At 56.4% G+C, this 27,096-nt stretch overlaps 6 protein-coding genes across 6 annotated transcripts in view; 2 read left to right on the top strand and 4 right to left on the bottom strand.

Annotated features, from left to right (window-relative positions):
- The window catches only part of GUITHDRAFT_113797 (hypothetical protein), a gene marked incomplete at both ends in the record, with an annotated part of 2,358 nt that extends 2,191 nt beyond the window's left edge, over nucleotides 1-167 (top strand). Inside the window, one exon of the mRNA XM_005826981.1 lies at nucleotides 69-167. Within this exon, the coding sequence (XP_005827038.1) occupies nucleotides 69-167 (99 nt within the window). The remainder of the gene's footprint in view (nucleotides 1-68) is intronic.
- Nucleotides 168-2,761: 2,594 nt separating this feature from the next.
- GUITHDRAFT_75909 (hypothetical protein) lies at nucleotides 2,762-3,253 on the bottom strand (the record flags this gene model as incomplete). Its single annotated transcript, XM_005826982.1, has 1 exon — nucleotides 2,762-3,253. A coding segment is annotated over one exon (492 nt), but the record flags the coding sequence as incomplete, so codon positions are not given.
- Nucleotides 3,254-14,732: 11,479 nt separating this feature from the next.
- GUITHDRAFT_113799 (hypothetical protein) lies at nucleotides 14,733-17,921 on the bottom strand (the record flags this gene model as incomplete). The annotated part of the gene is made up of 1 exon (XM_005826983.1): nucleotides 14,733-17,921. The coding sequence occupies one exon, from the start codon at nucleotides 17,919-17,921 to the stop codon at nucleotides 14,733-14,735; it is 3,189 nt and encodes a 1,062-aa protein (XP_005827040.1).
- An 891-nt stretch (nucleotides 17,922-18,812) lies between these two features.
- On the bottom strand, nucleotides 18,813-19,918 carry GUITHDRAFT_154227 (hypothetical protein; the record flags this gene model as incomplete). Its single annotated transcript, XM_005826984.1, has 6 exons — nucleotides 19,823-19,918; nucleotides 19,355-19,764; nucleotides 19,144-19,307; nucleotides 19,044-19,085; nucleotides 18,954-18,993; nucleotides 18,813-18,905 (listed from the first exon to the last, which is right to left on the bottom strand). The coding sequence occupies exons 1-6, from the start codon at nucleotides 19,905-19,907 to the stop codon at nucleotides 18,813-18,815; spliced, it is 834 nt and encodes a 277-aa protein (XP_005827041.1). The 5' UTR covers nucleotides 19,908-19,918.
- A 334-nt stretch (nucleotides 19,919-20,252) lies between these two features.
- GUITHDRAFT_143016 (ATP-dependent RNA helicase, plastid-targeted) lies at nucleotides 20,253-23,992 on the top strand (the record flags this gene model as incomplete). The annotated part of the gene is made up of 14 exons (XM_005826985.1): nucleotides 20,253-20,822; nucleotides 20,873-20,917; nucleotides 20,967-21,026; nucleotides 21,080-21,139; nucleotides 21,227-21,268; nucleotides 21,319-21,364; nucleotides 21,431-21,474; nucleotides 21,756-21,791; nucleotides 21,846-21,908; nucleotides 21,958-22,011; nucleotides 22,306-22,428; nucleotides 23,115-23,186; nucleotides 23,465-23,539; nucleotides 23,744-23,992. 14 exons carry the CDS (start codon nucleotides 20,253-20,255, stop codon nucleotides 23,990-23,992), a joined length of 1,539 nt encoding a protein of 512 aa, XP_005827042.1.
- Nucleotides 23,993-24,161: 169 nt separating this feature from the next.
- GUITHDRAFT_113802 (hypothetical protein) overlaps nucleotides 24,162-27,096 on the bottom strand; it is a gene marked incomplete at both ends in the record, with an annotated part of 5,371 nt that continues 2,436 nt past the window's right edge. The window contains 6 exons of the mRNA XM_005826986.1: nucleotides 24,162-24,575; nucleotides 24,816-25,191; nucleotides 25,351-25,829; nucleotides 26,011-26,172; nucleotides 26,363-26,898; nucleotides 26,973-27,045. Of these exons, the coding sequence (XP_005827043.1) occupies nucleotides 24,162-24,575; nucleotides 24,816-25,191; nucleotides 25,351-25,829; nucleotides 26,011-26,172; nucleotides 26,363-26,898; nucleotides 26,973-27,045 (2,040 nt within the window). The remainder of the gene's footprint in view (nucleotides 24,576-24,815; nucleotides 25,192-25,350; nucleotides 25,830-26,010; nucleotides 26,173-26,362; nucleotides 26,899-26,972; nucleotides 27,046-27,096) is intronic.

Below are 27,096 nucleotides of genomic sequence, written 5' to 3' on the forward strand. Positions count from 1 at the left end.
CCTCCTCGCCTCTCCCTTCCAAGTAGACATTCGATTCCTGACCTCCTTCCCATTAACTTGCGGCGCAGTGGAACGAGAAGACAGGAGCATACAGCCTGGACTTCTACAAGCGTGTCAGGGTATCGTCCTTTCTCTTCCCCTACTCGTCATCTTGCACCCCTTGCTGATCTCCTCCTGCCTTTCCCCAAGATCTGTTTCTCCTCCTCCTGCCTTTCCCCCAAGATCTGTTTCTCCTCCTCCTGCCTTCCCCCAAGATCTGTTTCTCCTCCTCCTGCCTTCCCCCAAGATCTGTTTCTCCTCCTCCTGCCTTCCCCCAAGATCTGTTTCTCCTCCTCCCAACCTCCTCCTGTTGTTCGTCTCACTGCTGGCGAAGCTTCCGAGTAAGAAGAACTTCATCCTCGTGCCTTGCGACAACGAAGGTCCAGTCCTGTCCCTCCCCTTCCTTTGTTCTCCCTCCCTCCAGTTTCCCCCCTGTTGCTCTCCCCTTCTCTCCCCTCCTCTCCCCTCCCACACCTTCTCTCCTCAGCAAATTCCTTCACTTTGCTTCTTCCATACACTCTTCTTACACTCTTCTTCTCCTCATTGCCGTTTCCCTTCGTCTTTTCCTCCTCTTCTCACCAACTACTCAGAAGACGTAGTATGCATCTTTGGCAAAGTTCGCAAGGACACATATGTGAGCCGTTCCCTTTCCTTCCCCCTCCTCTCTTATCTCGTTCTCGTCAGGCTCTCGACTTCAAGCCCCCACTCTCCATGCTGCAAGCTTTTCTCGCCGCTCTCAGCAGGTTCAAGCCAAACCCTCCACCCGCCTGTTCGTCCAACCATCCTCTGCTAGCCCTCTCCCCTCCTCTTCTCCTCGCTCACTTTCTTTCCAGCTTCGAACATCGCATGGGGTTGACATGATGATACGACGAATACACGTACACGCAGAAAACAATCTCATCACTCCTCCCTCCTCTCTCTACACCTCTTCATGTCATGTGAAGCTTGCATCCTGCGCTAGCCGGTCAAGTCCAGCTGTCCACGCCTCTTCGTCGTCCATCGCCGCGTCCTCCCCGGTCCTCACTCCCCAGAGCATCTCTTGAAACGCTGCTCTCTCCGTCTCCGAGGACAGGTCGTGTATCCTTTCTCCCTCCTCCACTCCTCTCCCCCTCTCCCCCCCGTCGCTCGACCCTGCCGGTCCCCCGTGATCTCCTCCTTTTACTCCGCCATGAGCCGCAGGAGGCTCGCCCCCCAACGTCTCCTTGCTGTCCTCCTCCGCAGGCCCAGCTCCAGCTGCAGCTCTTGCTCCAGCTCCTCTATCTTCATCGAAGGTGGACGGGTCCAACTGGCTCCCCGGCGAGGTAGGCTGCAGTTTCAAGTCCGTGGGATACAAGATGTACTGCAAAGTTCCTGCCATGAGGCAAGTGAATGGAAGAAGATTCGGCAAAAGGCAGAAGGAGGTAGAGCCAGCGGCAGGATAAGGGGTAGGAAGTGGATGGGGCAGGAGGAGAAAGGAAAACAGCCGACGCCAACAAGAAGTGGAAGTCGAAAGGTGAAGGAAGAGGCAGAGGAGAAAAAGAAAAAAAGAGGGAGAGAGGGAAGAAGAGAAAGGAGGGGGAGGGGCAACTTACGATCAACTGGCCCCATCCCTTGTTCTGCCATGCTGCTGATCCGGTTGCTCGTCTCCCTCATCGCTCCGATCCACTTCCCAGTCAGGCTCGCCTCATCCTGCACATCCTTGGAGTGAGGAAGGAGAGTCTATGGAGAGTCAGAGGATCAGTCAAGGGGTTGAGCTCTTACCTCGCTGCCTATCTTCATCCCGTCCGTTGCCGCCTTGTACATCTCGTAAAATGCCTGCGACCCGTCCTGCAGTCCTCAGTCAGATCGAGGTGGGTGGAGGGAGAGAGGGACTTGCGGAAAGTAGAGAGGAGGGGGGTGGAGGAAGAGGAAGAGGAAGAGGAAGAGGAAGAGGAAGATGGATAGTAGACAAGTGTAGGGGAACTGAGATTCAGACCTTGCTCACGAAAAAATTTGTCAAGCTTTCATCCTTCTCCTGTTCAACATCCCCAGCACGCAAATGCTTCATCTCCGCCATGCGTCCCGCCCTCTCTCCCTCGCTGTCAGCTTCCCTCCTCGAGTGGCTCCGAGCATTCGAGCCCCACTTGGCATCAAGCTCCTCCTCCCACGCGCGTGTGGCTCGATGGTGATGCTTGATCTCGGGGGAATCACGGTAATCGACTCCTTCCCCCCTGCCCTTCTCCCTCTCCCTCTCCCTCTCCCTCTCCCTCCTCTCCCTCTCTTTCCTCCTCGATCTCTTCTGATCACTCCTCACTGTACTCGCCGAGCTCGCGCCGTCTCCCTCGTCCGCCCCGCCTTGTGCGTTGGAGCTCGTGACCGTCGGGAACATCACAGACTCCAGTAGTCGGTCGACCCCCTTCGCCAGCCCCGACAGATAGTCTTGACCTGGGAGCCGAGAGGAGGAGCTAGAAGACCTGTCCATGGCCTTCCGCTCCGACGTCGCCCCTCCATGCTCACTCGAGGCTCGGCTCGACTTGCCTGACCCTCCTCCCACTGTGGACAGCATGGCGAGGTGGTTTGCGTCCTCCTCAGAGATGGCAAGGACAGACATGGCGGATGAGTCCAAGGAGGAGAGCGCTTCCAGCCCTCCTTGTGCCGTCAGGAACCTCTGCCGGCATGCGATGATGATGTTCTGCAGGTTTGCGAGGATGGAGAGCTGACTGCCGTTGGGTGTGGCCTGCAGCAGCGAGACGTCAACAGGCATCACCCCGTGAGCGGCCAGCAGCTGATCCACGTCCTTGCTCAGCATCAGCACAGCTACTTGCACTCTCGTCCTGTCCTGACCCTTGAGGAACAGGGGGAAGTCGTTGCCGTCCTTGGTATTGTTCCTGGAGGATGAAACGCTCAGGTCGCGCATGACGCTCCTGGAGGACATCGGGACAGGGAGGAAGCGAAGGGTCAAGCCGACGTACTTGGACATGAGCAGTACCACATGGCAGACGTGCCCGAGAGCAGTCGAAACCATCTCATCGTCTCCGCTGCTGGAGGATGTCAAGGCTGGAAGCATCAGCCCGCAGATCGTCCGGGTCACCCCATCTGCCGCCGTGAAGATGGGATAAGCGCTGTGGAGAGCAGCGGTAAGGAAGTTCTGCCGAGTTCGCAGCTCCTTCCGCGCGTCTCTCAGCGCCTGTCTGTCTGCATCGATCGCCTGCGAACGCTTCCTCCTCGCCTCATCGAGGGAGTTTGCGGGGACCATGCTGTCTTCCTCAGCTGTATCCGAGGACCTCCGCCTTGCACTCTCGTCAGCTGGGGAGTCTCTTTCCATCTGAAGGTTCATGACAGTCAACACCCTTTGTCCGAGGCTCTTTCGCAGTCTCTCCGACTCAAGGCTGACTTGCACCCTGCCTTCCTCCCGTTCCACCTGAGCTGACAGCTGCTGCACCTTGTTCTCCTCCTCCGCCACCCTCCTCCGAAGGTCTCGCAACCTTCCCGCACTTTCTCTCTTGCGTAGAAGCTCCTGCTCTTTGGCAGCCTGTGAAGAGAGTAGCTCCTCCAGCCTCTGCTTCGCCAAAGCCGTCTGAACTTTCTTCAGCATGACGCACTTTCTCATATACGCGAGGGCCTGTGATCGAGCAGAACAAACCCTGGGAAGATGTTTCTGCTCCTCAACGCCTCCTTCCTCTCTCACCACCTCCTGCAGTCTCGACGCTGACGAGACTTCAGGAGTGCTCTGACCACTCGCGTCTTCGCTCCTCCTCTCACCATTGGAGAGATGCAGTGTCACTGTGCCGTTCGAACTGTCGTGGACGGTGGGATTAGCATTCTTGATGGTGTCCCCGAGGATGTTTCCACTGGCAGCAGCTCGCTTGCGATGCTTCTGGTTGAAGCCATCTGCTCTTGAAGCTTGCATCGACAGATCTCGATTGAGATTCATCTTCTGAAGCAACCCGGACATGGACGAAATGCTGGCATCCACGTAGGTAGACCAAACGCCGACTGAGTCTGAGATGCTGAAGAAAATTGCGTTCCTTGGGAGAGAGAGCTTCACCTGAGCAGAGAGTCAACAATGAAGAAAGCAAACACAAAGAGGAAAGAAGGCGACTTACTTCGCTCAAGGAAGATTCTACCTTCACCCACATCCTCAGATCCAACACATTCTCAAACAGCAACTTGGTCTCCACGATCTCACCATGGACGATGGAGGACCGATCGGGAAGTTTGCATGCCGCCGAGGCTGCAGGGCACCCGCCATGACCTCCATCGTTACATCGTCTCCCGCATAGATCCTCGTCCAGCTTCCATCTATGGCACGACCATGGTGCGGGTCTGGGAAGAGGTTGTTGCATATCATGTGGCACATCACTGCTGCATCCCCGTCCTGCGTATGGGCGGCAAAGGCAGTTCCATACGCGGATGACAAACTTGTTTTTCTCCGCGGTACCGCGCTCAATCGCGCCCATGTTTATGTGCATAAGCATCTCAGTGTGGTCTACGTCCGTCCACGAAGGGTTGGATGTTTTGCGGCACAAGGTACTGGAGTAGAAGCTCTCCTTTACGACGGCTCCAGTCTTTCCATCAACCAGGTGCATGCTAAAGAAGCAAGCTATCTGGCAGGTGTCACTTTCTTTCAACAGCATGTTTGCTGTTGACATGTTCCGGATCAGGACACCTTTAAGATCCTTCAGCAACACCATCCTAGTTGAAGGTTGATTGGCTTCTGGCAATATCGTACAGGTTCGGTCAGTGTATCGACCTCCAAGTTACCTCCTTCCATTTGCTCTTCATAGAGGCAGTTTTTGCCCAATGTGCATGCATCATTCAAACAACCTTCCAACAGACCAGATCACTGTTGACTCACCAACTTGCACTTAGTTCTGATCTGTTTATCAGCTTCTTCCTCGTCGTCTTCCCATTTTGGGCCCCATTGCTCCGACTCCGCCACCACCGGCACAAGCCGCCATGACGTGGTGAGGAAAAGTATTGTATGCTCGGTCTAAAACTGTAATAAAAATGCATTCTGTACCAGGATCAATCCCCGCACTGTTTGTAAAAGGTTTTACATGGGTATTTGTAAAAACCTTGACTAATATATTTTTTATATTGATATAGTAGTACAGAATAATATATTTTTACACTTATGGCACAAATCAGTAGTGATGTGGCGCGGGCCGGCCGGGCGGAAGTTCGCCGGGCCCGGGTACGGTCGGCCGCCGGGATCGGACCCGTGTGAATGGCGGCGGGGCCCGGTCGGGGCTGCAATTGGACTGCACAGTTAAGTTTGGGGATTTTTAACTTAACTTTGAGTAAAGAAGAATTTGGGGGACTGCACCTAGTCCAGTTGGAAGAGACTAGACTCTCACTTAACCGTTTGAGTAAAGGCCAGCAGCCTGGCCGGGCGCACGGCCGGGAGTGACTGCAGTGCGGCAGCGGCACGTGACGCCGGTCCCGGGTGCCGCGCACACCTGAGGGTCGGCCCGGGCCGGGCGGGCCCGGGGTCACTGGACTGGCAAACTGATGAAAGCCTGGCAGTGCCGGGCTCGCCGCACTGAGAAACAGATTACTAATTTTAACTTAACTTCAAGTGAGTAAAGTTACGAACTGTGAGCCCCGCACCGTCACGGTCTAACTTTGGACAAGGCAAGATTCACTGGCTAAAGACTCCCGATGGTTCCGAAGTTCCTTGTTGCTGAGAGATGGGTCCTGAATTACTCCGGGAACTTAGCATGCGGAGCTGGAGACTCCTTAGCGAAGATAGACCGTGGGCTGGTACTAGCAGGCGTGAAAGAGAATGGGCGAGCACCAGAACCTGGATGTGAATCCTGCTGTGGTCGATCTTGCATGATTGAATCAACATCTCTCGTTACGGAAAGAAAACGGGGAATTGAAATTGTTCAGCTCCAACATTGGTGTGGATTGATCGATTTCAACAGTTTGCTTGCCTTCTTTGCGAAAATCATTCTTGGAATCGTTTGAGATTCTGAATCAAAGCTGGAATGTGAACCAATTTGCTACCACACAACATTGCGAAAGACCTTGAGCTCAGATAATCTCAGGACCATCGTTTATTAAGCACACACTCATCAGATCAGCAGCACCACTGCAACGATCTGGCATCGTCATCCTATACGCGCAAGGGGCGTCCGGTATGAGTCCAGAATACAACAAATCGGACGATTACTTGAGTGTGCGATGAGGCTCTTGGCTGAGTTGCTGCACCCAACGATGAAGCAGGATTATTGACAGAAATGAGGTTGTTTTGATAGTGAACGAAGTTGCACTGAGTCTTCGCATTACATTGAAAAAGCTTCAGCTCAGCTGTTATCACAAATACAATCGATCAGTATTGTCATAACCTTCTGAACGGCCAGTTGTGCTGACGTGTAGGATGCAATGCTATTATGGAAACGCCTCTGCTGTTCTTGCCCGTAAGGTCTAGATAGCGGCAGCGTAGCTATTCCACATCTATACTACACTAGTGCAAAATATCATCGCCTTGTAAGAGAGCGGGTTGCTTCATACTTTGCTGGACTTTCACATGACGCTGACTCGTTTGAACTTGAAGGTCTCACTAAAGTGCGGCAGCGCTAGCCTCTGCTTGTCAAAGCTGTCATGGCATGCCAATGGTAAGACGTCAAAGTCGGTTGCAGCCGAGGGCTGAAGTTCAAGGCAATAGGGGTGGAAGACGTGTGGGATATCATCATGAAGTAGCCACGTGACGGTGCCGATTAAGATTTGGATCGACGCAGAGAGGAAAGAGCCGGTAAGTATGAACCCGGCGAGCAGTGCCTGCACAAGGGCCTGCCAGAGCATGGAGCTGCAGCGAGGCGCTGAATCAATCTCCGGATGTATCTGGGGGAGGGGATAAAGACCATTAAGAGTCTCCCGGCATCAAGGAAGGGGTAGACGAGGGCAGGAGGAAACCAACGACGATCCCGGATGCCAGTCAAAACCTATTTTGACCAGGTAAAAACGCGACGTTTGAAAAAGACAGTCAGATAAACCCTAAAACCCCTCCCAACAACTTCATTGCTATCTGATCAACTTCTGCAGCTTCCAGTCCTTACTATCCCTGCCATGTCCTCCTCCTCCCACGACTGGCAAGCCTCTCCCGTCCCTTCTCTCCCTTCTCTCCCCTCCCCCTCCCGCATGCCTGCCCACGCCGCCCTCCTGCTCCGCCTCTCCCTTGCGCTGGCCGTGGCTTGCCTCGCGAGCCTGGTCAGCGGCCTTGTCTGGCTCCTCCAAGACGACGACTTGGAGTCTCCCGTCACCCTGGACTCTCGTCTGGCGCTCCCGTCGGCGCCCCGGCTGGATCTCCTGCCGGCGGCATGCCAGGCAGGCGGCTTCGACAGGCGGAGGCTGCTGCAGCCGCACTTCGGTCAGACCTTCAAGGTCAAGCGCGTCGGCGTCCTCTAGACGACGGGAGAGAGGGGCTGTGTAGAGTAGCGAAGCATGTATGTAGAGTAAATAAAGAAGCACGACTTTGAGCTGTCTTCTCGTGTGTCCTGGCAGCGTCGGGGGAGGAGGTGGAGTGCTGGCAGGCAGGCTCTAGCCTGTCAGCCACGACCAGGGGGAGCAGAGGAAACGTCTGGACCGACGAGCATCGCTCTCCGGAGCCTTGCTCCATGCTGTCTTCTGAGTGGGAATAGCCTTGGAGTCTCAAGAGCTCCTCATGAGACAGCAGGTGAGGCTGGAGCGACAAAGCTCCCTGCCTCTGCCTCTCTCAGGCGCGTCCCGGTCCCGCCCAAGAGCCAACAGTCTCAGCCATGGTCGAGAACGCACGCAAAGGGTGCCGCATGCCTTGAGCGAGGAAACGCAGCGATACGACCGCACGTGTAGCAACATAGGCCATGCGGTCTAGCGCAGTGCTCTCAGCCTCTCCCAGGCGGTACAGCGTCCTATCAGCAGATACCAGTCTTTCATTCATTACCAACCATCGCCTCCTACATACACCCTCTCGTCCTATCTTACTACCCTCCTGTCCCTCGTCGCTCTGGATGGCCGCTGGCTCCATGCTGGCTCACAGCTTGGCTCCTCTGCCCCGCCGCTGCTCCCCTCCTTGACCTCCGTCGCCCCCATTCCCCCCGCTCCTGCCGTCCTTCCCAGCCGCACCCACTCCCCCGTCGCCCCCATCACGGCCTTGCCCGACTCGATGAGGCGGATAGATGCCTGCAGGCATGCCAGCTGCTTGACCCGCAAGGGCGCTGGGCTGTCGGGGCAGGGGCGGCGGTCGGCGGGCGGCGAGTCGACGCAAGTATCGCACGGCATGTCGCTGTGTACAAGGGATGCCAAGAATGAGAGGAGCGGCAGACGCCAAGGAGATGAGACGAAGGGGGGATGTTTACTCCAGGCACGGCTGTCATGATCAGGCATGCTTGTCCCATCGAAACATCGCGATTGGCGGTCACTTGTTGACATGCGACTAGGCCAAGCGATCTGTTTTTTTCGAGCTACATCGCAATCCACAACGGCGTCCGGACTTCTTTCCTGTCAGCAAGATCTCCGACTGATATCCATCCATTGCGGTCGATCGTCTTCCGGCTTCAGTCCCATCGAATCGTCGCCCTTCCCAGTCACCCGCCGCCGTGCCAGACCCGGAAGCGCTGCGCTTCGCCAAAAGATCCTATTCGGTCCCCCCCCGCTCCCCCTTACAAGATCGCGCACCTCCCTTCCCTATCCTCCCCATTGCCCCCCACCTCATCAAACGCGCTTGAGCAAGCCATCACTCGATACCCGACATCTTGCCCTACCCGCGCCTCCTCCCCTCCACCGACATGTCCTCCTCCTCCCACGACTGGCAAGCCTCCCCCGTCCGTCCCTTCCCTTCTCTCCCCTCCCCCTCCCGCATACCTGCACACGCCGCCCTCCTGCTCCGCCTCTCCCTTGCGCTGGCCGTGGCTTGCCTCGCGAGCCTGGTCAGCGGCCTTGTCTGGCTCCTCCAAGACGACGACTTGGAGTCTCCCGTCACCCTGGACTCTCGTCTGGCGCTCCCGTCGGGGCCCCGGCTGGATCTCCTGCCGGCGGCATGCCAGGCAGGCGGCTTCGACAGGCGGAGGCTGCTGCAGCCGCACTTCGGTCAGACCTTCAAGGTCAAGCGCGTCGGCGTCCTCTAGACGACGGGAGAGAGGGGCTGTGTAGAGTAGCGAAGCATGTATGTAGAGTAAATAAAGAAGCACGACTTTGAGCTGTCTTCTCGTGTGTCCTGGCAGCGTCGGGGGAGGAGGTGGAGAGCTGGCAGGCAGGCTCTAGCCTGTCAGCCACGACCAGGGGGAGCAGAGGAAACGTCTGGGCCGACGAGCATCGCTATCCGGAGCCTTGCTCCATGCTGTCTTCTGAGTGGGAATAGCCTTGGAGTCTCAAGAGCTCCTCATGAGACAGCAGGTGAGGCTGGAGCGACAAAGCTCCCTGCCTTTGCCTCTCTCAGGCGCGTCCCGGTCCCGCCCAAGAGCCAACAGTCACAGCCATGGTCGAGAACGCACGCAAAGGGTGCCGCATGCCTTGAGCGAGGAAACGCAGCGATACGACCGCACGTGTAGCAACATAGGCCATGCGGTCTAGCGCAGTGCTCTCAGCCTCTCCCAGGCGGTACAGCGTCCTATCAGCAGATACCAGTCTTTCATTCATTACCAACCATCGCCTCCTACATACACCCTCTCGTCCTATCTTACTACCCTCCTGTCCCTCGTCGCTCTGGATGGCCGCTGGCTCCATGCTGGCTCACAGCTTGGCTCCTCTGCCCCGCCGCTGCTCCCCTCCTTGACCTCCGTCGCCCCCATTCCCCCCGCTCCTGCCGTCCTTCCCAGCCGCACCCACTCCCCCGTCGCCCCCATCACGGCCTTGCCCGACTCGATGAGGCGGATAGATGCCTGCAGGCATGCCAGCTGCTTGGCCCACAAGGGCGCTGGGCTGTCGGGGCAGGGGCGGCGGTCGGCGGGCGGCGAGTCGACGCAAGTATCGCACGGCATGTCGCTGTGTACAAGGGATGCCAAGAATGAGAGGAGCGGCAGACGCCAAGGAGATGAGACGAAGGGGGGATGTTTACTCCAGGCACGGCTGTCATGATCAGGCATGCTTGTCCCATCGAAACATCGCGATTGGCGGTCACTTGTTGACATGCGACTAGGCCAAGCGATCTGTTTTTCGAGCTACCTTGCAATCCTCAACGGCATCCGGGACTTACTCCCATCGAATCGTCGCCCTTCCCAGTCACCCGCCGCCGTGCCAGACCCGGAAGCGCTGCGCTTCGCCAAAAGATCCTATTCGGCCCCCCCGTTCTCCCTTACAAGATCGCGCACCTCCCTTCCCTATCCTCCCCATCGCCCCCCACCTCATCAAACGCGCTTGAGCAAGCCATCACTCGATACCCGACATCTTGCCCTGACCCCGCCTTCTCTCCTCCACCTACATGTCCTCCTCCTCCCACGACTGGCAAGCCTCTCTCGTCCGTCCCTTCCCTTCTCTTCCCTCCCCCTCCCGCATGCCTGCCCACGCCGTCCTCCTGCTCCGCCTCTCCCTTGCGCTGGCCGTGGCTTGCCTCGCGAGCCTGGTCAGCGGCCTTGTCTGGCTCCTCCAAGACGACGACTTGGAGTCTCCCGTCACCCTGGACTCTCGTCTGGCGCTCCCGTCGGGGCCCCGGCTGGATCTCCTGCCGGCGGCATGCCAGGCAGGCGGCTTCGACAGGCGGAGGCTGCTGCAGCCGCACTTCGGTCAGACCTTCAAGGTCAAGCGCGTCGGCGTCCTCTAGACGACGGGGAGAGAGGGGCTGTGTAGAGTAGCGAAGCATGTATGTAGAGTAAATAAAGAAGCACGACTTTGAGCTGTCTTCTCGTGTGTCCTGGCAGCGTCGGGGGAGGAGGTGGAGTGCTGGCAGGCAGGCTCTAGCCTGTCAGCCACGACCAGGGGGAGCAGAGGAAACGTCTGGACCGACGAGCATCGCTATCCGGAGCCTTGCTCCATGCTGTCTTCTGAGTGGGAATAGCCTTGGAGTCTCAAGAGCTCCTCATGAGACAGCAGGTGAGGCTGGAGCGACAAAGCTCCCTGCCTCTGCCTCTCTCAGGCGCGTCCCGGTCCCGCCCAAGAGCCAACAGTCTCAGCCATGGTCGAGAACGCACGCAAAGGGTGCCGCATGCCTTGAGCGAGGAAACGCAGCGATACGACCGCACGTGTAGCAACATAGGCCATGCGGTCTAGCGCAGTGCTCTCAGCCTCTCCCAGGCGGTACAGCGTCCTATCAGCAGATACCAGTCTTTCATTCATTACCAACCATCGCCTCCTACATACACCCTCTCGTCCTATCTTACTACCCTCCTGTCCCTCGTCGCTCTGGATGGCCGCTGGCTCCATGCTGGCTCACAGCTTGGCTCCTCTGCCCCGCCGCTGCTCCCCTCCTTGACCTCCGTCGCCCCCATTCCCCCCGCTCCTGCCGTCCTTCCCAGCCGCACCCACTCCCCCGTCGCCCCCATCACGGCCTTGCCCGACTCGATGAGGCGGATAGATGCCTGCAGGCATGCCAGCTGCTTGGCCCGCGAGGGCGCTGGGCTGTCGGGGCAGGGGCGGCGGTCTGCGGGCGGCGAGTCGACGCAAGTATCGCACGGCATGTCGCTGTGTACAAGGGAAGCCAAGAATGAGAGGAGCGGCAGACGCCAAGGAGATGAGACGAAGGGGGGATGTTTACTCCAGGCACGGCTGTCATGATCAGGCATGCTTGTCCCATCGAAACATCGCGATTGGCGGTCACTTGTTGACATGCGACTAGGCCAAGCGATCTGTTTTTTTCGAGCTACCTTGCAATCCACAACGGCGTCCGGACTTCTTTCCTGTCAGCAAGATCTCCGACTGATATCCATCCATTGCGGTCGATCGTCTTCCGGCTTCAGTCCCATCGAATCGTCGCGCTTCCCAGTCACCCGCCGCCGTGCCAGACCCGGAAGCGCTGCGCTTCGCCAAAAGATCCTATTCGGTCCCCCCCCGCTCCCCCTTACAAGATCGCGCACCTCCCTTCCCTATCCTCCCCATTGCCCCCCACCTCATCAAACGCGCTTGAGCAAGCCATCACTCGATACCCGACATCTTGCCCTACCCGCGCCTCCTCCCCTCCACCGACATGTCCTCCTCCTCCCACGACTGGCAAGCCTCCCCCGTCCGTCCCTTCCCTTCTCTCCCCTCCCCCTCCCGCATGCCTGCACACGCCGCCCTCCTGCTCCGCCTCTTCCTTGCGCTGGCCGTGGCTTGCCTCGCGAGCCTGGTCAGCGGCCTTGTCTGGCTCCTCCAAGACGACGACTTGGACTCTCCCGTCACCCTGGACTCTCGTCTGGCGCTCCCGTCGGGGCCCCGGCTGGATCTCCTGCCGGCAGCATGCCAGGCAGGCGGCTTCGACAGGCGGAGGCTGCTGCAGCCGCACTTCGGTCAGACCTTCAAGGTCAAGCGCGTCGGCGTCCTCTAGACGACGGGAGAGAGGGGCTGTGTAGAGTAGCGAAGCATGTATGTAGAGTAAATAAAGAAGCACGACTTTGAGCTGTCTCCTCGTGTGTCCTGGCAGCGTCGGGGGAGGAGGTGGAGAGCTGGCAGGCAGGCTCTAGCCTGTCAGCCACGACCAGGGGGAGCAGAGGAAACCTCTTGACCGACGAGCATCGCTATCCGGAGCCTTGCTCCATGCTGTCTTCTGAGTGGGAATAGCCTTGGAGTCTCAAGAGCTCCTCATGAGACAGCAGGTGAGGCTGGAGCGACAAAGCTCCCTGCCTTTGCCTCTCTCAGTCGCGTCCCGGTCCCGCCCAAGAGCCAACAGTCTCAGCCATGGTCGAGAACGCACGCAAAGGGTGCCGCATGCCTTGAGCGAGGAAACGCAGCGATACGACCGCACGTGTAGCAACATAGGCCATGCGGTCTAGCGCAGTGCTCTCAGCCTCTCCCAGGCGGTACAGCGTCCTATCAGCAGATACCAGTCTTTCATTCATTACCAACCATCGCCTCCTACATACACCCTCTCGTCCTATCTTACTACCCTCCTGTCCCTCGTCGCTCTGGATGGCCGCTGGCTCCATGCTGGCTCACAGCTTGGCTCCTCTGCCCCGCCGCTGCTCCCCTCCTTGACCTCCGTCGCCCCCATTCCCCCCGCTCCTGCCGTCCTTCCCAGCCGCACCCACTCCCCCGTCGCCCCCATCACGGCCTTGCCCGACTCGATGAGGCGGATAGATGCCTGCAGGCATGCCAGCTGCTTGGCCCGCAAGGGCGCTGGGCTGTCGGGGCAGGGGCGGCGGTCGGCGGGCGGCGAGTCGACGCAAGTATCGCACGGCATGTCGCTGTGTACAAGGGAAGCCAAGAATGAGAGGAGCGGCAGACGCCAAGGAGATGAGACGAAGGGGGGATGTTTACTCCAGGCACGGCTGTCATGATCAGGCATGCTTGTCCCATCGAAACATCGCGATTGTCGGTCACTTGTTGACATGCGACTAGGCCAAGCGATCTGTTTTTCGAGCTACCTCGCAATCCTCAACGGCATCCGGGACTCAGTCCCATCCAATCGTCGCGCTTCCCAGTCACCCGCCGCCGTGCCAGACCCGGAAGCGCTGCACTTCGCCAAAAGATCCTATTCGGTCCCCCCCGCTCTCCCTTACAAGATCCCGCACCTCCTTCCCTATCCTCCCCATCGCCCCCCACCTCATCAAACGCGCTTGAGCAAGCCATCACTGGATACCCGACATCTTCCCCCTGACCCCGCCTTCTCTCCTCCACCTACATGTCCTCCTCCTCCCACGACTGGCAAGCCTCTCCCGTCCCTTCTCTTCCCTCCCCCTCCCGCATGCCTGCCCACGCCGCCCTCCTGCTCCGCCTCTCCCTTGCGCTGGCCGTGGCTTGCCTCGCGAGCCTGGTCAGCGGCCTTGTCTGGCTCCTCCAAGACGACGACTTGGACTCTCCCGTCACCCTGGACTCTCGTCTGGCGCTCCCGTCGGCGCCCCGGCTGGATCTCCTGCCGGCGGCATGCCAGGCAGGCGGCTTCGACAGGCGGAGGCTGCTGCAGCCGCACTTCGGTCAGACCTTCAAGGTCAAGCGCGTCGGCGTCCTCTAGACGACGGGAGAGAGGGGCTGTGTAGAGTAGCGAAGCATGTATGTAGAGTAAATAAAGAAGCACGACTTTGAGCTGTCTCCTCGTGTGTCCTGGCAGCGTCGGGGGAGGAGGTGGAGTGCTGGCAGGCAGGCTCTAGCCTGTGCCACGACCAGGGGGAGCAGAGGAAACGTCTGGGCCGAGGAGCATCGCTATCCGGAGCCTTCTCCGGATTGCGACGCGAGGGAGTTATTGGGGTGAGCAAAATTCTTTCAGTCCCCTGCATAGCATTCATGCCTCAGTTCTCGACAATCACGTTTGTTCTTGACAATCATGCTTGTTTTTATATCTTTGTTTGATCAGTTCTATAGAGCGGGTGACGAATTTTACAAACTGGCAATTGTGCATCATTTCAGCTCAACGCGTTCATCCAACGGCGAGCTGGATAGCTTGTACACTGGTTTGGAACAGGTTTGGAACATTCGTCACGATATCTAGATTTTTCAGTCACGATGGCATGATTGTTTCGAGGCCGATATTCTATTGTCGGAATTCATTGAATGTTTAGACAATTGATCGACTCTGAATTGCACTAGAGAAAAACAAACAAAAAATGCAATCACAACAAACAAAAATCCAATCAAAAGCCCTTGAATCCGCCGAGGTGTGGAGAAGTAGAACAGCATGAGCGCGGACATCACGACGCTGATGTTGCCTTGGCCAGCCTCTCTGAGCAGATGAGAAGGTCAAGGGCAGAGCCCATGATCTCATGCCTAGTCGCTTCCTTGGGCAGAACTCTCCTGGCATTCGCGATCACCTGCCGAGCTCGATCTTGGCTGCATCCGCAGGCGCTGCAAACAAACTCCATGATTTGAAGGTCCTCGGGTGAGATGGAAGATGCAACCAGGTCCTCTGGGCGCCGCAGGACACCATCCCAACGATCCCACTGGGAGACGTCGTTAGCAAAGAAACGACAGTTGGGGCAGCTGTTGTCGATTCTCGCTCCTCCTTCCCCCTCGTGCCCATCGTGGGTCGTCAAGTCACTGCAGGAGAAGTGATCGATCGGTCCACATTTGCATCGCGGGCACATGAGAGCATTGGGCATCTCCTTCTTCAGTTGCTCTTGTAGTAGTGCTCGCCCTGCTTCGCTTGAGAAGCTTCCTCCATTGGCGTCCTGCTCTCTCTGAAGAAGCGACTGTGCATGAGCATACGTCTTTGCATCCCGCCATTGCTGCTTGATGGCGAAGTACTTGGCCATCGCCTCCTCAGTCGCATGTCGGGCAACCTCGGTGTCTTTGAGCGGGTTTGACAAGCATCCTGGGGCAGCGCATCTGAGCTGCGGCTCAGGATCCGTCGCTTCCACCTTTTGCTCCGCCCACGTGATGCGAATGAATTGGTTGAAGCATTCATGGCACATCACATGCCCTTCGGAACACTGGTACGAATCTGCAGGGTCCACCTGCTCCATGCAGCTGTGGCACTCAACATCAACTGCATCTGACTGTTTTGAAGCCGCTGGCTGTTTCGAAGTCGCTGCAATCTGCTCCAATACAAGTTTCTGCAGCTGGGAAATGAGGGACGACGTGCCCTCGTCCAGCCGTCGATGGAGGAAGAGACACATTGCTCCGTACCTGCATGGGGTGGAAGTGCAGAATCGTCCTCGCCTGCCATTATCGTTGATGGCTCGTTGCTTCCCTGCGTTGTCGATAAATTCATCTTCCGGAAGGATCTCATCGTCCACGCCGATGAACCCCTTTGGAATGACTACTGAAGAAACCTCGCTGCTCATGCTTTTTGCATCGTCATCACTGCTTTCCTCACTTTCATCAGACACTGCTGCTGACGAAACTGTCTTCTTCGCTCTCACATTTTCCTTGATATGAGCGCATTTACACATTTTGCCTTTGCTGCACTTCGGGTAAAAATGGCACTCAAGCAAGGCTCGTTGTTCCGTCGAATGCATTCCTGTCCTTGCATGGTCCTTTCCAATAGTTTTTGCCATCTCAGACAACAAATGCTTTTCAACCGTCCCGTTCTTGCGCTTCAAAAAGAAGAATTTTCCAGGAAGTGACTTGTTCGAGTCACTGGACTGACTAGCTTGCTTGGTCTTTTTATCATTCTGTCGTCCTTCCTGACTTTCTGGCTCTTTGTGTTGCTTCTTTTGTTGCACATTAGATCCCTGCTTTTCTGGATTTTGTGTCTCTTTAATTTTTGTTTGTTTTTGCTGATCATCCTTCTGTTTTGCTTCAGGCTCAGGTTTCTCTTGATTCTTACTTTTTTGCTGCTGACTCTTTTCCTTTTCGGGCTCCTTGCCTGTTTTGTCTTTCTTTTCACTGTTTTTTTTGTCTTTTTCCTTGTCCTCATCCTTGTCCTTCTGTTTGTCTTTCTTGGCCTGCTCATCTTTGGTCGCGGAGCTCCCCTTCTGTGCCTGTGCTTGCAACGGTTTCTCTTCCTGCTTCTCCTTGTCTTTTTGCTTGTCTTTCTTGCTCTCCTTTTCACCTTTCGGTGTGGAGTTTCCCTTGTTTGCCTGTGCTTGCGCCTCCTGCTTCTCATCATGCTTCTCCTTGTCCTTCTCCTTGTCCTTCTCCTTGTCCTTCTCCTTGTCCTTCTTGTTTTGCTTGTCTTTCATGTCTTGACCCCCTCGCAGCCCTTGAGATGGTTTGTCTTCTTGCTTCTCCTTTTCTGTACTCTTCTGTGTTTCCTTTTGCTTGTCCTTTTGCTGTTGCTGCTGCGGCTGCTTCTCTTGTGGTCGTTTATTCTTCTCTGTCTCCTCATCTCCTTTCGGCGTCTTTTCTTTCTTCTGCTTGTCATGCTTTTCACAAGCACTGTTTGCTTTGTTGAACACGATGACTCGCTGTAATTGCTCAGCCGCAGTCACAATAGCTGAGCGAGGCATCAAGTGATTGTCCGACATGAGTGGAACAAGCCAGCGAAGCTCGTTATTGCTACGAGCCTGCAGTGTGGCCAAGTGATCGTTGTCTCCAGTCACTATCACTAAGTCCGTCAGAGTGACATTCGCTGGATCAGCACCGACAGGAGCAAGTTGACCGCTGCGACAGAGCTCTGATGCCTCGCTTGCAAGCCGAACGTCCTCGATGGTTGCCATCCATTGACCATTGGAAGTTCGCTTGAAGTTGCTGTTGATCACCCGCCATCCCAGTCCCGTTACACGATTCAAGAGTCGCATGGACTCAATCACCGCTTTCTGTGATATCACGTTCTTTTCCATCGCATCAATGGGATTTGGATGAAAGAAATATTTGGCCTGTGGGTGCACACGTGCTACCAGTTTTGATCGCTCAGAAAGTGTAGCTTCGATTCGCTCGATTAGCGTGACTAACACGTCAGGAGAGTCGAAGATGCAAAGAAAGCTGAAGCCATCTACGACTAACCCGACGTGGCGTTGAGTCTCACTCTGTACAAATGACGTGGAGATGATTTGAGCTGGTTTGATGGCTTCCTCCTTGAAATGGACGAACTTGCACTTAGATGCGTCATGGCGATCTCCGTTCCCACACTCTTGCCCTATCGCTCCGGGATGGCTACGTAGATACCCCGATGCAATGTTGGGCACGAGTTCATTGAAGTTTGTCGAAACGCGTTGTCCTGAGAGGCGCTTCACCATGCAAAAATTTGCCTTGTTCTTGTTTGTTGTCTTGGCAGCAGGCGAATTCGGCTGCGAGAAATGAACATAATTACAAGATGATGCATCATGCCCTGGACTTGTATTATTGCATTCCTTTGCTACACGATTAGTCTTCAAATACTCGAGAGCAGGACTTTCGACAAGTTGAGACAACTGCACTGTTTCTACCTCTCCAGAGAGGCGCATGACACGATATCGAACCGCATCATCTTTGTGTTGTTTATTCCCTTTTCCTGACATCTTCGGGCGACCGCAAGTGGCACAGACTGTGATCAGAGCACAAGGGGCATGGCCAGTCGATCAGTCCCAAAACAGACGGAGCAAGGAGAGGAGAGCAAGACACGGGAGCCGCGAGTGCGGAGCACAGGAGGGGTGGTGGGAAATCGCAGCACGCGGCAGAAACCGCATCTGTGACTCGAAAATAAAGCTCCATAACTTTCAAATACGAACAATTAAATTTGAATTTAATCCAGAGAATTAGCAATCCAAACCACAAAGTTGGCTGGCATTTCAGGCACCCCGTTTTAATTGCGCCCGGCCCACCCCCCAGCTTCTTTTGGCTCTCTGCCATCACATCGCAACCAGTCCACCCCACCCCACCCCCTCCCTGAAAGGACCGGCCTCCCCCCCTGATATGTTTACTCAAAGTTAAGTAAAACGTTACTGTACGAGGACAAATGACAAGACCCCAGTACTACGGTAGTCGCACTGCAGCGGCAGCCCCGTCGGCCATTCTGCCGCACTCTCCGGCCGGGCCCCGGCCCCGGCCCAACGCCGGGCTCAGACACTGTCAGACTCAGACGAGTTCGGATCATCGCGCACAGTGCGCGATCGGACAAGCCTCCGTTTCCGTCAGACAATGAAGTAGACAATCCTTCACTGACAGCAAAGCACTCAGGCTTCTATTCATTGATGCAGGAATACCTTCATTGCAACTTCATCTTTTACCGTTCTCTCCATAATCACTTGTGTTTGCATATCTCCTTTTCATTCCTCTTACGGATCAACGACGGTTCAGAGCTCGTGCTCGTTCGGAATCCTCTCAGGTTCGTTTATTTAACTCGTTGGTGTATTCACCGCTTCCCAACTTTTACCGTCAGTGCATTTCCGGCGTGTCCGCATTCTCAAGTTTCACTGGGCGTCTGCGGCTGAACTGAGCCAGTCCTTCCACTCGGCTTCGGCCTTATCGAACAACAGCTGGCTCTTCTTCGAGTCTACCTTTCCCTGGGCAATCTGTCAATGTCTACAAGACACGAGCTGGGGATTCCAGACCTTTGCTCCATCCACGGATATTGAAAGCTTGTTGAGTGTCCTGCGAACTGGTCAGTGCTATCCTTGCAGCGCTGGGACTGATGGAATTACGAGAGGAATTTTCTCTCTCGCTGCTCTGCTTCGATTTCCAACCTTGAACAGGAGAGTTGAGTAAGGACAGGATCTGTGCAAGAGGGAGAGTAAATCTTACTTGTCTGGCTCCCCCCACGTTGTGCCGCACTCACAGCCTTCAAGCCCTGTCACTGCAATGAGGACATGTCGAGGACAAAACTGAGTTAGTCCAGACACCTTCGTGCTGACTTGATTCATCGCCCTTCGCAGCACGGCAGCATCTTTGTCGATTGCAAACTTTGCCTTGGAAAGATATCAAAGGAGATCCGCATGGATGTTCGGAAAGGCACCTTCTTCCAATCGTTCTCGCCCAATGCGGCCTTGACTGTAGTGAATATTTTCTCCTTGACGTCAAGGCAAATCTGTCTCTTTTCAGAAATGAGCGAAGAGTCCTGCATTCTTGTGGCATAATCCGCGTTTGCTTTCTCTCTATTGTCATAGGGGTCTATCTTGCCCGCCGCCGGCAAGTCGTTTTCCCCTAAGCTGCTTTGGCTTTCGCTCTTTCCTCTTCCTGCTCCGAAGTCGAGTTTCGCAAAGTCTCCTCGCCTGGCTTCTGCTGGAGGAGGGGTGATAGCGATTGCAGCAGATACAAGGGGGAGAACAGAGAGACGATGTATCAAGCTCCTTCTGTGCAAGCACTGAGCTTCTTCCTCTAATCTCATCGATAGCGCGATCCTTGGCTGGGACCTCGAGGTCCTCCCTGCGCAAAACCTTCAGCTGGTGGATACTCCAGCGAATGTGGGGTCGGATGTCTTTACCCGCATGCACAGGGTGCGGCCAAGCAAAGCCATCGCAGGAAACGACGAGGAAAGAAAGAAGCACCAAGGTCTCCGAAAACCTCATCCTCGTATCCTGCCAAGCAAGGTATGTCAATGATAGAATGCCTGCTCCAGCATTTTCACTCCGACGTATCAGCAGCTTCGTGTTAAGACTAGCAGCATCATTTGATCTACCATGAAGAGTCTCTCGAACAAAAGGCAGCAAACACAAATCGAATCATCTCTGATATCAAAATGTTCTGCCCTGAAAACCTCCTCCTCTGGGGCAGCCTGTTTTGTCATAGGAAAAGGGAGGCAGTCCTCTTGGGGCAGCAAAAGCAAGCCTAGTTCTTTCCTCGCATTTATTTTGCTGTCTCACAAGAACTTTAATCAAGGCGTGATGGCGGTGGCGAGGGGAGAGCCAACGACCATGGAGGGAGTTGCGAAGGCGATAAGGAGGGTGTTGATGAGAGCGATAGTGATCATGGCGATCGCGTCAGCGGCATGTTCTTCCTCCTTTGTTCCGAGCAAGGCACCAGCAGGCGATATGCTGCGAGCAGGGATGGATCGCTACAGGGGGCATACTTGCGATACAAGAGCCCGGTTGCTTCCTTTGAGACAGAGGAGAAGACGTCCGTCCTCCTCTGGTCCTCACTTGTTCATGAGACTTGGTATTAATCTTCGCACGAGCGAGAAAATCTTGCCGGCCCTCAGATGCTCCGCTGAGGAAACTGAGGGGTTCGCCGTGCAGCCTGTGGAAGGGGATGCTTCAGCGAGGTCGGAGGGGACGAGCATGTCCTACCGAGAGCGTTTCGATGATGTCCTACCGTCCTGGTTGATCGACAGACTGGAGGCCTGCGGCTTTTCCTGCCCCACTCCCGTCCAGTCGGCCGCCATAGAGACGATTGTAAGAGATTCCAAGGACGCTCTTGTTCAAGCCTACACGGGCTCTGGCAAGACTCTTGCCTTCATGGTCCCACTCTTCGCGGTCTTGGAGCAGGTGAGAGATGGAGGCAGCGATGGCAGCAGTTCTGTGATGGCGCATGCCAGGATCGACTGCAGGACAAGAAGGGAAGGAGGCTGGCTGGGGTCCAGGTGCTGTCCTGATAAAATTATCTTGATGTCTATTTGACGGGACTCTCAGGCCGTCATCGTTGCGCCGACACGAGAGCTTGCCATGCAGCTGACCAAAGTTGCGCGTCAGGTCAGAGAGCAGCGCAGGCTTAGCCCCCCTGTCATGCTGACCCTGTTTGTAAGATCGCCGTTGGATGCCCTGATGCTACCTTGAATGTGATGTCCATCACGAGCGATTCTAAGGTGATGAGGGGAGGAGGAGGAGGAGGAGGAGGAGGATGCGGGGGAAAAGATTGGGGGAAAGGGGAGCATGACAGGTTTGATTTGCAGGCAAAAAGGCAACGAATCTGGCTCAAGGCCGACCCCCCCCAAGTAACCCTGCAGCGGGATGTTTGCATTGATTGTCATTTTCTGATTATCAGGTTGTGATCGGCGATGCAGAGTCGCTGCTGAAAGTGTCAGAAGCAGGTGAACGCTCAGAATGCAAGGTCGCCACCATGTCGTGTTGTGCTTGACTTCTGGTTTCCTGTGCAGGAACGTTGAGAACTGGGTCTCTGCGATTCCTGGTGGTTGACGAGGTGAAACGATGGAGGATGGGAGGATGAAAGACGGGGGAAAGCGTGTGAGGACGAGAGGAAGAGGAAGAGTTTCAGGACGAGGACGAGGACGAGGACGAGGACGATAGAGATGATGAATGGGGAAAGAGAGGGAGAACACAAGGGTTGTAACGATTCAACAAGATACATTGCCACACTGATGGGGACGGGGTCAGAAAATTGGACAGAGACAGAGACAGAGACAGAAGATGACGATGATGTGATGATGAAAAGCTTGCTTATTTTTATTTCGATCTGTGCAGGTGGACGCCTGTATCGCCAACCCTTCGAGCAAGCAGGTGAAGCGAAGAGATGAAATCGTGCGTCGAAGAAGACTGATTGGAGCCTTTCAGGCTCTCAACCGCCTCCTCAGCCGTTTCCTGACGTCAAGGAAAGCTGCGTCGGATGTCGAGCAGGTTGTCTGGTAGTCTGTGGATGCTCCAGCCTAGTGAGCTCTGTTGATAGAGACGGACTGTGTTTGCCAGCGCTACTGTCAAGTTCCACCAGCACTTCTTACAGGTCCTGGAGAAGAGGAGGGCAGGAGAGGAGGAGGGGAGGGAAGGGGAGGGAAGGGACGGGGAGGAGAGAGGAGACCATTTTGAATGCCTCTGACCGCCAGTTTCGACAATCTCATCTGCTATCCTTGACATCCCTCTTTCTCTGTATCCTCACCCTTCTCCCCGAACTTCCCTGCCATCTTCCTTTCCATCGTCGCTTCCTCCATCGTTGAATCCACATCTCCTCTCTCTCCCTTCATCCTCAACGCAACTTACCTTGCTGAACTTTCTCCCTTATCTCTCATTGCCATCGCAGGTCTGCGAAAAGAACAAGTGGCTCCTTGATCCCGTCCACGTTCACGTTGACAAGGAGATAAAAGTTCCTCCTCAGCTTTCCCATTTCTTCCTGCCCTGTGAGACCCTTGACGACCGTATCCGGGTGAGAGGAGGGAGCGAGCAGGAGAAGTTGCTGAGAGGTGGAGCAGGAGACTCTCAGGATGTGTGAGGTTGGAATGAAGCGGGCTGCTGCTGGGAAGGATGAGGAGGGAGGGAGGGGCGGGAGGAGGACAGTGGGGAGGGCGAGAGGATCGTCGTTGTCTTCGCCGATGAGAGTCGAGATAGCTGGGACGACCTGTACCGATCGCTTGCCGGTTTTGCTTCCTCCACATCTACCTTCCAATCTCCCACCTCTTGTCCTTGCCACTTCTCTCCTCCCCTATCCGCTCCTCTTCCCCCTCCCCTCCCCTCCCCTCCCCTCCCCTCCCCTCCCTTCCCCTCCCTTCCCTTCCCTTCCCTGCCCTTCCTTTCTTTCTTCCTTCTCTCATCGCACTCCTCCCTCCTCAATGTCTCTTCCCCTCAACCCTCCACCTCTCTCCTTCCTCTGACCTCCACACAGGAGTGGTGGACAAGGATCGTCTCCTTGTCCTCGAGGAAGCGATCGGATCGACCGCCAGGACAAGAGTGATGAGCAAATTTCGCAGCCTTGTGAGAAAACCTCCTCTTCCTCCTCCCACCATGCCCCTTCCGTCTTTTTGCTAGTCCCTGTACTCCCCCTCGCTGCTCTCTTCCTAACTCTGCGGCCTCCCCTCTCAACTCCCCCTTCACTTCCTCCTCATCGTCTCCCAGGGCGGCAACCGCATCCTCTTGGCTTCAGACGTTGCCTCTCGCGGGCTCGACATCCCAGACATCAACATGGTGGTGAGGACCCAACGAGTCTTCTCCCATCTCTTCCCATCTCCTCCTCCCATCCTCAGCGTTTGCGATTGCCAACGCTCCTGCCCTCCTTCTCCTTCTCCTCCTCTTTGTTGCTCTCTTTTTCCGGGATGCCTGCTCACCCTTGACCCTCTTCTCCTCCTCTTGTTCCTCCTGCTCCTCCTCCTCCTCCTGATCCTCCTCCTCCTCTGCTCCTCTTCCTCCCCACTGTCTCCCCTCCTCCTCCCTCTCTCGGCCTCTCGTCCGCCTCAACACCTTGTCAGATCAACTTCGATCTCCCGCCTGACTGGGAGCTGTACTGCCATCGTGCCGGTCGTGCCGGTCGACTTGGACGAGAGGTGAGGGAGGAGAGGGAAGGAGAGGAGAGGGAGGGGAAGTGAGGGAGGGGAAGGAGGAGAGAGGGAGGAGGTATCGAAGAAGAGAGGGAGAGAGACGGAGACGGAGAGGGAGGTGAGGGCGAGGGCTAGGGAGAGGAGGAAGGAGGGAGGAGAAGGGGAGACGGAGAGGGTGGGGATGCTCGTTGTAGTCTGATCGTCTTGCAGGGCTCTGTGATGACGCTGCTGGCTGAGGATGAACTCTTCGTGCTCCAGCGTTTTGCCAACGCACTGAGTGTGGACATCAGGGAAGCTCCTTCCTCCTCGGGACAGGAGGGGCCGACGCGAGTCTTGTACGGGTCACAGGAAGAGGATGGAGACGAGGGTCGGGAAGATGGGGAGGAGGAGGAGGAGGAGGAGGAGGAGGAGGAGGAGGAGGAGGAGGGAAAGACGGAGAAGATGAGGAGGAGGAGGTAGGGAGGAACGTAACGATCCATACACCTGGATCAAACACATGTAGGAATGGGAGCTGGCATGGCGAGCAGCAGTGGAGAAGGTCTTGATTTCAAGTAGTAGCGACATAACGAGGAGCAGAGTTGATTTTTTTGGTGTAGTGTACTTCAAATTTTCGCTTGCTCGCTGCCTTCTAGTTTGCCTGCTCCGCGAGCTCCTCCTGCTCCTCCTTCTCAAGGCTTTCTCCTTGCTCCTCCTCCCCCCTCGCTGGTGCCTCCGCTGCTTCATCCTCCCTTGACTTCTGCTCTGCCACTCCCTCCCCATCCTCCTTCGCATCCTCCTCCCCCTCGTCCACCTGCTTCCCTTCTTGGTCCTGCTTAACCTCCTCCCTCTGCTCATCTTGCACTCCCATCTCGACTTCGGCAGGAGCTGCTGCTGCTACATCTCCTGCTACTTCTCCTGCTGCTGCTGCTGCTGCTGCTGTTTCTTGCTCCTGTGACGGCGACTTCTTGGCTCTCGCAGCCTCCAACTCCTTCTGCAGCCTCAGCATCTCCTGCATGATGTCCTCCTCCGTCTTTGCCTTGGGGCTGAGAAGCTCAGCAATCTCCTGCTCTGCGAGTGAGCAAGAACACCCTCTCTGCCTTGACCTCGCTTGCTTCCTCTCCCTCCTGCTCCTTGCTCCCCTCCCTTCCTTCTCTCCCCCCCTCAATCACTTCTCCCCTCCGCTCCCCTCCCTTCCTTCTCTCCCCTCCTCAACTCACTTCTCCCCTCCGCTCCCCTACTGTCTTCTTCCTTCCCTCTCCCTCCGTTGCATCTCGACTTTCTCCTCCTCTCCTCCTCTCCTCACCTCATGCCCAAAGAACTTTGCCCAGTCTCTTGCCACCATCCCGTACGCATCCTTCATTTCCAGCTCTCCTCCCGCCTCCACCAGCAGCTCCACCACCCCCCGGTGTCCCTTCCCAGCCGCCCTGTGCATACCCGTCCACCCCTGCTCGTCCTGCGCGTTCACGTTCGCCCCCATGACCAGGAGCGTCATGACAGCTGGGCAGCTGCCGGAGGTGGCGGCGTTGAGGAGAGGAGTTACCCTCCCCCAACCCTCCTCCTCGTCCACGAAGTTCACGTCAGCCCCGTAGCCCAGGAGAAGCTTGATGCCCTGCACGTCCCCGATGCTCGCCTTGTCCAGAAGCTCCTCGCCCAGCTCCTTCCGCTTCCTCTCGCGCGAGCTGGGGACGAGGGTCAGCGAGGAGGGAACGAGAGAGAAGCGACAAATGGGGAGGAGGACGCTGAGGGGAAGGGTGGGAAGTAAGAATGAAAGAGCGGAAGGAGGAGAGGAGGAGGGGACGAAGGAGAAGAGCAGCAGAGCAGAGGAGGAGATAACTTACGCAATGCATCCTCTGAGACGAGGAGCCGTCGCCTCGGTGAACTTTGCAAGAGGATGTTTCTTGCTCTCTTTTCTTTCCTCCTCCTGCTCCTCCCCATCATCCGTGCCCGAGAAGCTAGCGTACCCTAGAGCCTTCAGCCGAGCCTCCAACGGGTTCATGCGTCCTCCTCCTCCTCCCTCTCTTCCCGGCTCCTTCTCGTCGTCGGGTCTTTCTTTCATCGCTCTTTCCTCCTCCTGCCTTCCTCCTTCCTGCTCCTCCTCGCCCTCCTCTCTCCCCTTCTCACCGTTTGACTCAGGCAACTTTTTCTCCTGCTTCTTGGGCTCTCGCGAGTAGAGCAAGGGAATTCCTCGCACGATCTTCTTCCTCTCCTCCGACCCGCTTCCCTCCATCGCCTCCTTCCTGGGCTTCTCCTCCTCCTCCTCCGTCGCCCACGACTCGCCTCCTCGCAGACCTCTACGGATGGAGACCTCGAAGGGATACTGCAAGCACGCGATAAGAAGGAACAGGGAAGAAGGGACGAGGCAAGTCAGGAGCGGAGATTCAGAAGGGAGAGAGACAGGAGGCACAAAAGTGTTAGGAGGAAGAGGAGGAAGGGAAAAAGAAGAGCAGCAGCAGCAGCAGCAGCAGCAGCAGCAGCAGCAGCAGCAGCAGCAGCAAGACCTGGTTCCTGACGAAGGTGAGTGAGACGACGGTGCCTGGCTTGCCAAGGATCTGCTGCTTTGCGTGCTCGAGGGAGATCACAGTGACGCCGTCAATCTGCTTGAGGATGTCTCCCTTGTCGATGTGAGGGAGAGCGTGATCTGCTGGGCTGTCGGGAACCACCTGAGGGAAGGTGAGAAGACGGTGGGGAGGGGAAGGGAGGGGAAGGGAGGAGAGAAGAGAAGAGGGGAGAGGAGGGAAGAGAGCAGGGGACAAGGCCAGCAGGAGGACTGAAAGCAAGTAGGGAGGAGACGTTGGAAGGGGAGAAGCGTATGGAGCATGTCCATCGGTTCATCTTCATCATCGTCCTCACCTGATCAACCCTGACAGCCTCGTACGTCCGCGCTATCATATTGAGCGCCTGCGCGAGGCCCCGAGGCCTCCAAGTCTCCAGCACAAGACCAACTCCACACTTCTGCATCCTCAGCGACTCCGACATCTGCGCCTTTCCTTGCTCCTTCCCCCTCCCCTCCCCTCCTCCCTCCTTCTCCTCCTCCTCCTCCTCCTTCGAGCCCTCCACCACGATCCCGTGCCCCGCTACTCCGGCACGAATCAGCTCCGAGTCGTCTCCGTCGTTGATCTTCTTCTTCTTCTTGCTCGCCTGCTTCGTCTTCGTCTCCTCCTGCCCTGCCTTGTTCCCGTACAAGGTCGGCATGCCAAACCCGCAAGAACGCGAGGGCTTCGGCTGCTTGCTGTCGACCTGGGGGACGAGGCAGGATTCCCTCCAAGACTTCTTGTCCTCCTCTCCCTTTTCCTTGCTGCCGCCGAGCTGCCCGAATCTTTCCGTCCACCCTGACGTGTCCGGGAGTTTCATCTGAGGAATCGCACTCCTCCAGCTGCTCTTCTGCTCTGTGGAGAAATCAGCTCGGGGAGTTTCGGAACAGAAGGAGAGGAAGGGGGGAGGGAGGGAGGGAGGGCCTGACCTTGTTGTTTCTTTCGCTTCGTCTTGCCACTTTCCTTCTTGGATGCCTTGGCCTCCTTATCCTGATTTTTTCCCTTCTTTGAGGGCTTGATATCTTCCCCCTCCCCCTCCTCCTCCTCCACCAC

This window comes from Guillardia theta (assembly GCF_000315625.1).
Source record: "Guillardia theta CCMP2712 unplaced genomic scaffold GUITHscaffold_70, whole genome shotgun sequence".
Classification (NCBI taxonomy): Eukaryota; class Cryptophyceae; order Pyrenomonadales; family Geminigeraceae; genus Guillardia; species Guillardia theta.